General features: G+C 39.8%; 1 protein-coding gene across 2 annotated transcripts in view; it reads left to right on the forward strand.

Moving 5' to 3' along the window:
- The window catches only part of LOC148018969 (ubiquitin-activating enzyme E1 1-like), a 33,567-nt gene extending 24,049 nt beyond the window's left edge, over positions 1-9,518 (forward strand). For both annotated transcript variants that reach the window (XM_087701476.1, XM_087701477.1), the window contains exons 3-7: positions 3,439-3,656; positions 3,737-4,531; positions 6,556-7,424; positions 7,602-8,034; positions 8,120-9,518. In XM_087701476.1, coding sequence (XP_087557602.1) covers positions 3,439-3,656; positions 3,737-4,531; positions 6,556-7,424; positions 7,602-8,034; positions 8,120-8,710 — 2,906 coding nt within the window. In that variant the 3' untranslated portion in view covers positions 8,711-9,518. The remainder of the gene's footprint in view (positions 1-3,438; positions 3,657-3,736; positions 4,532-6,555; positions 7,425-7,601; positions 8,035-8,119) is intronic.
- The last annotated feature ends 1,373 nt before the right edge of the window (positions 9,519-10,891 follow it).

Genomic DNA, 10,891 nt, shown 5'->3' on the forward strand with positions numbered 1-10,891 from the left:
TGAACCATCCTTTTTTTGCACCAAAAGTACTAGAGAACAAAAAGGAGATGAGTTGGGCTGAATCAACCCTTTTTCTAATAGCTCATTTACCTGACTCATAATCTCCTCTTGTTTGGCTGCATTGACTATGTAGGGTGGCTTATTAGGTGAGCTACTTAGAGGGATAAGATCTATGCCATGATCTTTTGGTCTTTTAGGTGGTAGTTGCCCTGAAAGTGATTGAGAGAAGCGATCAGCATACATTTTCAGAAATGACATGCGATTCTTCTTTAACTTAGACATATTTCCAACATTCTCACTATCATCTTTATCCTTAGTAATAACCAAGTGCGCTGAAATATGATTTTTTATTACTTTGGAAATGACAACTACAGATACAATAGGGACAGATTCACCTTTTAACTTTACATCGATTGTGAGTGCCTTTCCTTTATGTTGAGTAATGATTTTTTTTGCACGGAAATCAATCACTGCATGCATACGGTGACACCATGGTATACCAAACAATACATCACAACCCTCAAGTGGAGCAATGAAGAACTCTTCATTGTCCACATATCCTTGTATATGTAACTAAAGCTTTCCAATGAGTGGTGTGACAAGTTGTGCATGGCCTTGACATGCCATTCCGACCTTCCTAGTGGTCCCATCTCATCCTCTTTGATGCCTAGACGGGCTGCCATGTCAATAGAGATGAAGTTGGCTCGTGCACCATTATCAAAGAAAATCAATGCATGCTGATCCCTAATTTTGCCCATGCTCTGTACAACTTAGTAGCATCATCATTGGATTGATCACTAACAACATCAAACACCAATCCTATTGATGTTTTGGGCTTCTTTCCTTTAGAATCTCCCGGATTTTCTGATTTTCCAGCTTGTTGCCTGTTGGGACAGTCCCTTGCAATGTGACCCTTTTGTTCACAAATAAAATATTTATTTGCAGCCAATTCCTTATATTGCGCCAATGTTTTCGAGCCCTTTCTTACCTGTTTTGGCCTCTTTTCAGGCCTCTTTTCAGACAATGTGGATCCTCCCAAAGTTTAGGTCTTGGATCATGGGGCGTAGAAACTTTGGTAATCTTTCAATAAATCTTGGTAATTTGAATTTTGGTGCTGTTTTAAAGAGCTAATTAGGGATTTGAGTTTGTAATGCATCTTTTTAGCATAACGGTGTCTAATGGGGCACCTCACAGGTCAGCCCCATTAGACACCATTATGTGTGAACACAAATTAAGGAAGACTAAGGAGAGGTTGATGAAGACTCATAATTGTACCTTTTTTTTTGGGAGGGTGGAGTGGTCCTTGATAGGAGCCCCACACTAGTCCAACAAGCAATCTGACTGGGGCAGTTAGCTGTCATGTGGCAATCAACTGCCTACCTGACACGTCATTGGTCCGCCGCCATGTCAATGGCCCATCCTTGGTTTCGGCCAATGGATTACCAATATGATATGAGCAACACCAAGGTTCATTACGTGTGACAAGGGTAGGTGTCCCTTTATAGGAGCCCCTAGGTAGTTCAACGAGTAGTCCAATTGGGGAAGCTGACTGTTGTGTGGCAATCGGCTATCGTTAGTGTCATTGATCCAGCATGTTATTGGTCTATCTCTGGTGCTGGATGATGAATTACCAATATGATACAAGCAACACCTAGGTCATTGCATGCAGAAAAGGTACGTGAATTAAAAATTTACTTTACAAAAGGGGTCTTTCAAGGAACCACAATACTGGAGTTAATAATCTTATATTTTCTTTTAAGAAAACTTTTTGTATGGGGCCTGGCCTCATCATTTATGTTGATGGTAACATCTTATAAAATGATAAGATTTTATCATGAACCACATATACTTTTGAAGGAACTGCTTCCTGGTAGTCTATGTTGGTTGTTGTCTGAAACCGGTCTATGACTCGCATAAAGCGGTAGTTTCTTCAATTAACACCTGGTCTTTTCACACACACAAAAAAACAGAGACGTCACTCCCTCGCTCAACACCAGATTGGCCTCGAAGACCAGCACCCCTCTTGGTATTTCTTTATTAATTAAAAGATGAAAAGTTACAAAAATGAAATGTTCCAAAATACATAACTTGAGAACCGTTGGTTTTCATCTTTTTTGAGTAAATCCCAGTTGCGTAAGGACAGTACAACATGACTAGAACAACATCCCTTTTAGGAAAGCATTCTCTGTAACCATAACTCAATGATTTATGTGTAGAATTGCAGTGTGCAGATCTTTGAATTCACTGTTCTTACTGTCTAGCATTTTCTGTGACCAAAACTCAATGATTTATGTGCAGAATTGCAATCTGCAGATCTCTGAATTCATTGTTCTTACTGTCCAGTATTAAAATAGTCCCATAAACAGCACTAAATCAGAGCTAAAAAACCCTGCTCTTGTGTGGCATGGTCATTACTTCCTTTAGTTCCCGCATTGGAGAAGCCAACAACTGCTCCTGAACACCTGGACAGTGAGACTCTTGCCTCAGCAGAAGTGCAAAGAAAACACAGAACTGTACCTTCGATGGAATTAGCCCATCATGCAAAGCATTTCCTTTGAGAATAGAGAGAGAGTTGATCAAAGGGAGCAAGCTCTACCTCCGTACATGAGTTAGAGACGAAGAAGTACTCTCCATGGTTTATTGAAACTGTAGCAATCTACCCTCAACTCCTCCAAAACTTCATTCTCAGATTTGCCCCTTATGCCTATTACGTTTTTTTTAAATGCTCTCTCTCTCTCTCTCTTTTGGGAATTTGTGCCACATGGCATACATGTAATAATTTTCCCGTTTAAACCTTCCGGTCTAAAATTCTCCATGATCGGTGCAAAATTTGACCTCGTCACAAACTAGAGAATTAATCCTCGTGCAAAAACAAAGATAATGACGCGAACAGATTCTGGGGTCCAAAAATAGTAGCTCCCTAAATTTTAGAGACGGTGATCCCTCCATTCCTCGAGTTGTTTTGAGCAACTTTTATCATTGCAACCACATCAAAAAGTGTAATGTGGCTCAGGTACAGTGACTTTTATTCCGTGAGCATTCTTACACGTGCATCTTCTGTCTTGGCCAGGCTCATTGTCCTGCACCATCTCCAGTGGCTAAGCACATAGCCCTAAACCACTGGCATTCTATTCTTTAGTGCCCATTCAATATGGAACCAGTCCTAAGGCTAAGACAAACCATTAGTCCAATTTGTCCCAATGGATGTCTCTTTTGGCCATGCAAAGATCCTAGCTTTTCCAAGAGAACTCTAGGGGGTAAAAAGCAACAGCAACTAAAGAAAAGAAAAATAAAATATTTATATAAGTAAATAAGGAAAGCAATTGCAAAAAGTATCACCACCTAGTGACATTGTCAGTGTTAGGCTATGAAGCAAGTTTTTTTCGTTTTTTTTTGGCCAGTTGAGCTTACATAATCTAAATTGGCAATGACTTGCAGCAAAGAATATAATACTGGCTGGTGTCAAGTCTGTAACACTGCATGACACGGGACTGGTGGACAGTTGGGACCTTGGGGCCAATTTCTGTATCTCAGAGCCAGACGTTGGGAAAAACAGAGCACTTGCCTGTGCTGAGAAGCTGCAAGAACTGAATGCAGCTGTACTTGTTAGTGTGGAGATGTCTGAGGTTACTCAGAGCTTACTCTCTAAATTTCAGGTATGTGTGTGCATGTGTGCAAATATGCGTATGTTCACTATACTATGTAATGATCTTTGTTCTTTTTGTTTTGCTTGCAGGTTGTTGTAGTCACAGATGTCTCTCTTGAAAAAGCTACTGAGTATGATGATTTTTGCCGCAGTCATGAGCCGTCTATTGCTTTTATTAAGGCAGAGATACATGGACTTTTTGGGAGTGTATTTTGTGACTTTGGTCCCAAGTTTACTGTGCTTGATGTTGATGGAGAAGAACCTCATACTGGTATTGTTGCTTCCATCAGCAATGAAAATCCTGCATTTGTATCATGTGTGGATGATGAACGGTTGGAATTTCAAGATGGTGACATGGTTGTTTTTACGGAGATACAAGGAATGAGTGAGTTGAATGATGGAAAACCAAGGCGGGTAAAGAACTGCAGACCATCATGTTTTGTCTTGGAAGAGGACACCACTACATTTGGAACATATGATAGGGGTGGCATTGTTACTCAAGTGAAGCAACCTAAGGTTTTAAACTTTAAATCTTTACGTGAAGCACTTCAAAATCCTGGGGAGTTTCTTCTTAGCGATTTTTCCAAGTTTGATCGCCCTCCTCTATTACATATGGCTTTCCAGGCTCTTGACCTTTTCCGTGCAGAGTTTGGTCGGCTACCACAGCCAGCATGTGATAATGATGCTATAACATTCATAGAAATAGCAAAGACTATGAACAAAAAGGCTGGAAATTTAAGGTTCAAATCTCATGATCAAGATATTCTTAAATCATTTTCAATTGGGGCAGGGTTGATTCTCAATCCAATGGCAGCCATATTTGGAGCCATTGTTGGGCAAGAAGTAGTCAAGGCGTGCTCGGGAAAATTTCATCCTCTGTTTCAGGTGAGCCATTTTACCCAGATTCTTTTAGGTGCACACCAACATTCAGATTCAGTTTTGTGCCTCGTATTAAAAATGTTATTGTGGCAATGCTTGTTATTACTTTAGTGTGAATCAAGGAAGCTCCCTAATACTTTTTCTGGTCTGTCTTTTCTAGACCTTAGGCTGCAGAGTTCATCTGACAGAAAAATTAACTTAGCCTAAATAGTTTGTCCATGAAAGTTGTAACTTGTACAATATGTGCGAGTGTACACAGAACATATCTTTTTACAAAAGGCACTGGGTTGCCAAACAGGCTCCCTGTGGAAGGCAATGTGGAAGCATGAAGAAAATCTGGTGGCAGCTTGTGGGGAATGAGAAAACATTCATGCATTCTGCTTTTTTGCTCGAGAGGTGCCCAAATGGTCTTGTATCCCTGTTAGCACATGGTGATGTAACCAAATTTTTTCTTATAAATCAAAGCATGGGGGACCCCCGCTCCATATTCCACATCATCAACCCTTGGTGAGAGCTGTCCTACACTGAAATTAGGAGCTGCAGTTTGGAGGATGAGCACATGACCACTGCAAACTTCCCAATAAAGTGAAGGGGATGGGAATGGAGTCCTTTGGGATTAAGGGGCTAAAGCCACACCTACCACAATCACTTCAAGAACCACATGGTATTTACTTCCAAGGAGTAGGGTAGAGTTGGACGTGTTGAGCAACTGAAGTCATTAGATGCATAAATGTTTAATTGTATTGCATTAATTCCTAAATTTGGTCTCCATTAACAACCCTAGAAAGGCTGTATTTGTACTTATTGGCACTTACTGCACACGGTAGTACAAATGCTCCAAATTACCCTATACATAGGACATGTTGTGGTCACTCTATCATCTCCCATTCTCTTTTCATTTTAGATGTCTGACAAGAGCATAAAATGGCTAGAAAATATCCTCAAAATACTGGAACTTGACAGAAAATTTAGCCATGTTCCCCTTGTGCTCCATTGAGTCTTTTTGCAGGTTGGTAGTCCTTGCCATATGGGCAACAGTCTACAATAATCCATGAAAGCTGCATATAAATAGACTGTAAATGCTGAAAAGGCACCATAGAAAACCAAATTACCTGGCCAACCTGATAATAAAAAATATGGCTGATATGAAAATGGTGCAACTCAATGTTGGTATGAGCTGTTCTCTCTACCACTTGACTCTCTTACCCAGTCGATTTGTTTTAAAATGCACCCCTTGTGTGTGCTGAAGAGAACCCTCCAGTTCATCCAATAAATGGGTCATTCTCTCCTCATCTAAAATTGCAGCATCAACAAATACATAGCCTCTTGGCAAGGAGTAGAAGTGGTAGTATCCTTCAAGAACTGTCTGTCCTGAAGTTTCACCACAACTTGTACAGGATATGGATTTGCATTGAAGCTTGTGTTCCCTTGGTATCTTTTTGTACCGATGGAAAACCAGTTGTTGTCCAGTCAGGACATTATGCAGGCCTTTTGATCACATTATCTTCTTTTCAGGAGCCATCAGTCTTCGTCATCTTGGCCTCATCTTCCTTAGCTAGCATTTACATCCACTAGTGTTGGAGCATACTGAGTTTGTGGTTCATGACTTGCAGTCAGGAATATTGGAGGATGAGCATAGGTTCTGGAAAGGGTAGCAAGTGTATTGCACAAGTACAGATTATGTCGGTATATGGGACTCATACGGGCTAGTATGCAATGTGGATGCAGCAGTTAGCTTTTTTTTGTTTGAGTTGTATGTTTTGGGAGACTAGTGTCTTATCGTTGCTATCAAAACCGTGTTAATTGGTGTGAAGTTGTGTATGACTTTTGAAGCATACAAAGTGAATACTTCGACAATTGTTCAATGTCAGACTTACTGGATTGATATTTCAATGCCTTATTTCCAAGTCTCGATCTATAAAGCATTGTTGATAAGCATGATGATTTTGTGGCGCAATCTTCAGAGACATGCTAATATTTGTGCACTGGCTGATGCAAACTTGATCTTCTGATGGCTCCTTGTAAAACAGTTTTTCTACTTTGATTCTTTGGAGTCTCTCCCAATAGAGCAGCTTGAAGCAAAGAATGTAGTTACCTCAGACAGCAGGTATGATGTGCAAGTTACTGTATTCGGGAACCAGCTTCAGAAGAAGCTGCAAGATGCCAAGGTCTTTGTTGTTGGTGCCGGTGCACTTGGTTGCGAGTTTCTGAAGAACTTGGCTTTGATGGGGGTTGCATGTGGAGGCAAAGGGAAACTTGTTGTAACAGATGATGACGTTATTGAAAAGAGCAACTTAAGCAGGCAGTTTCTGTTTCGTGATTGGAATATTGGGCAACCTAAATCTACTGTGGCTGCATCAGCAGTGTTGGCCATCAACCCAAACATGAAGATTGAAGCCCTTCAAAATAGAGTTAGCCCAGAAACTGAAACTGTTTTTGATGATGCATTCTGGGATAGTGTTGATGTTGTGATAAATGCATTGGACAACGTTAATGCAAGGCTTTATGTTGATTCTCGTTGTGTGTACTTCCAAAAGCCTCTTTTAGAATCTGGAACTCTTGGCACCAAGTGCAATACTCAAATAGTTATTCCTCATGCAACTGAAAACTATGGAGCTTCAAGGGATCCTCCAGAGAAGCAGGCTCCAATGTGTACAGTTCATTCCTTTCCTCACAATATCAATCACTGCCTGACCTGGGCACGATCAGAATTTGAGGGTTTACTGGAGAAGACACCAACTGAGGCAAACACTTTTTTGTGCAAACCAGAGGATTACAAGGCTTCCATGAGATCCGCTGGGGATGCACAGGCTCGAGAACTGCTTGAAAGAGTTGTGGAGTGTTTGGTTACAGAAAGATGCACCAATTTTGAGGACTGTTTAATGTGGGCCCGAAAGAGGTGACATATTTATACTATCATTCTTGGTGTAAGCTTAAATAGGGAGGCCAGCAGACTAGTTTGCTGAGGCCTTACCTGAATGGGGAGTTTGTGGAAAAGCATTAGTTCTATTGGCCTGTCTTGGTCAATTGTGCTTTTTATAAGTTGTCTTAAACCTTTACCACTGGCCTATTGCAGGTTTGAGGACTACTTTGCAAATAGGGTGAAGCAGTTGTCTTACACGTTTCCGGAGGATGCCAAAACAAGTACTGGTGCTTCATTTTGGTCAGCTCCCAAGCGGTTTCCTAAACCCCTTGAATTCAACTCCCAAGATCACTCTTGTCTCTCCTTTATAACTGCAGCAGCTATTTTAAGGGCTGAGACATATGGCATTGCAGTGCCAGACTGGGCTTTAAACTCCAAAAAGCTTGCTGAAGCAATTGATAAAATTCAATTGCCTCATTTCCAGCCCAAGGAAGGAGTAAATATTATTACAAATGAGAAGGCTGCAAGTGTAAGTGTCTCAGCATTAGATGATTCTGTGGTTATCGATCAGTTAATCCAAATGCTTGAGGAGGGTGCCCAACATTTACCTCCCGGGTTTAGAATGACACCTGTACAATTTGAGAAGGCATGTTTTCTATCCCTTTACCATATTCATTTTCAATACTATTCTCAAAATGCTTGCATGACTGAACCATGTTACTGTAATGCAGGATAATGATACTAATTTCCACATGGAATTGATTGCTGGACTTGCAAACATGAGGGCAAGAAATTACAGTATACCAGAGGTTGATAAGCTAAAAGCAAAATTTATTGCTGGGCATATTATCCCGGCCATTGCTACAACTACATCCTTGGCGAGTGGCCTTGTGTGCTTAGAGTTGTACAAGGTCATTCTTGGACATAAAGTTGAGGAATATCGAAATAGTTTTGTCAACCTAGCCTTGCCATTGTTCTCCATGGCAGAACCTGTTCCACCCAAGATTTCTAAGCATGGTCAAATAAGTTGGTCTGTATGGGACCGCTGGATTATACCTGAAAATCCAACATTGCATGGACTATTAGATTGGTTTGAAGCAAAAGGATTGACTGCTTATAGCATATCATGTGGCCAGAGCTTGCTGTACAACAATATTTTTCCAAAGCATAGAGATAGGTTGGACAAAAAAGTATTGGATGTCGCCAAAGAGGTTGCAAAATTGGAGATCCCACCTGCTCGTCATCACTTTGATGTTGTTGTTGCATGTGAGGATGATGATGGCAATGACATAGATGTACCACTTGTGTCCATCTACTTCTAGTTTGAAGGATATTTTATGATACAAAATGGTAGTATCGCTCATAGAAGTTGAGAGTTTGCGGGCAAGATGGGCTCACAGAAACACACACGCACACACACATGCACTCACTACTTGTCCTTGCTCTGTCTACACGCATTAACATACATTTTCACATAACACACACACACACGTGTGTGTGTGTGTGTGTAACGGTCTCTTGTTCCCATTAAGAAGGGCTAGTACTATCATCAATAGACCTAGGACAACATACTATTACTACCTCAATTAGCTCTTTATCTCTATGGTTATACACATATGAACACCCACATTGTTACACATGCAAACACACAAGTGAGGAACACGCACATATATCACTATAACAGTTCCTCTACTGCTCTATCATGTTACTTGGCATTTGGGCTCTATGATATGTACACACAACACATTGAACTTTTACCCTTTAAATTTTCCTTCTCTCTCTCTCTCTCTCTCTCTCTCTCTCGATGCCCACCCTTGCCCGAAAACCCCCCCATACTCCTAGTTGCCTATATCATAGGCACAAACAACACCTTACTACTTGGTATGAAACAACACATTACTACCTCACTCACCTACCAAGCCATAATAATACTCAATTGGTCTTGTGTTTGATTGTGGTAGTTGCACACTAGTATGCATTACAACCTCCTCACATAAACCCATGTAATCCAATATAACACATGTACTTTGATCCACATGTGCAAGGAAGGATCGAGCTTCCTTTCTTGATGATTAATGTGCAGGGCAATCCATTATTTTGAAAGGTGTGGCCAAAATAACTTTTTTAAAATATAAATTTGGAAAGAGAATTCTTGATTCTCTTTTAAAAAGAAAAAAAGAATGGTCTTCTCTTTGAAAGACTTCACCTCCACATTTCTCCTTTAAGCTTTGTTTAAGCTAACTCCTCTTTGGTTACCATACCATTTTTAAAAAAAAGAATCAAGTCTTATACTATCTTTGCTTCTCTCGCTTTTCTCTTTCACATTCTTTAAGCTTAAAACAAACCATCTCTCTATTTTTCCAAAACATCTCCTCTTTATGGAGTCATGTCTTCTCATGAACTCTCTCCCTTTGATGCGCCCACTCCATTGAACCTTAATACATGGAGGATACATATCGGGCTTCTTTTGAATCCGAACACACACATGGAGGATGCTTATCACGCTTCTTCCAAGAACTCGAACACATGCATAGGTAGCATCCCAAAGCTTTTTCTTCCTTCAAATCTATAATAGATTCATCCATTGTGGCGATTCCCTAAGCTTAGGTAACGGAAATGCAATGGCAATTAGTCAAGCTTTGTACTCTCCATTTTATGCTTGTGCCCATAGTCATTAGGACATTGCCTCTTCAATTCCAACCCGATCCCTTTGAAGGGGAGAAGAATGAATGTGGCAAGACAAATATCAATTCATGGCTAGCCAAATAGGCAGTGTATTTTGATTTGTATCAGTTCAATGATGCTCAATCCATCGAACAAATATAGATCATGTTTTAGGGAAAGGTGTACGCTTGATGGACATGTCTACTCCCTAAGTCAATGACGGGTTGGTTTTTAATCCATTTTTTGAAAATGCTTTGTAATTGATGATTAGATTGAAAATTTTCAAAAATTTATTTGAGCTTGATATGAGGAAGAAAAGCCTAGATGCATCCTCGCATGAATTTAAAGATTTATTGCACAAAACAAAGTCCTTGGAAATTACTACTTGTATATTAATTATAAAAATCATGTACTTTGTTTTGAGCTTAATCATCATTTCCATGTGATCGAGGGCTGCTTCGAGATAATAGAAAATTATATACATATGATTTTAGCAATGGAGTTTGCTCGATGCTTTTCTGATCCAACTGTTATTACTTATATTTGTTTCATTGAAAACATTCAATTGTATAGCTTTCAATGTAATTTAATTTTTTAAAATAATAATCTTAATATGAGTTTAAATGTGAGTATTTAGATCCAATATTACATAAGTATGCTGATGTTTTTTCATCCGAGCTACTTGACGGGACATTTGTCATTTCGTGGAGCCTTAGACTATATAATTGAAACTTTATCCAGTAGTTATTCCATCTCTTAACAACCTTATAGGTTTAGCCTAAAAGAGAATAACGAGATAACTATGCAACTTTAAGACTATTTGACTAAGGGTTATATTG

The sequence above is a fragment of the Lygodium microphyllum genome, chromosome 20 (assembly GCF_053477565.2).
Source record: "Lygodium microphyllum isolate KBCC chromosome 20, Lygodium_microphyllum_v1.1.10, whole genome shotgun sequence".
NCBI lineage: Eukaryota > Viridiplantae > Streptophyta > Polypodiopsida > Schizaeales > Lygodiaceae > Lygodium > Lygodium microphyllum.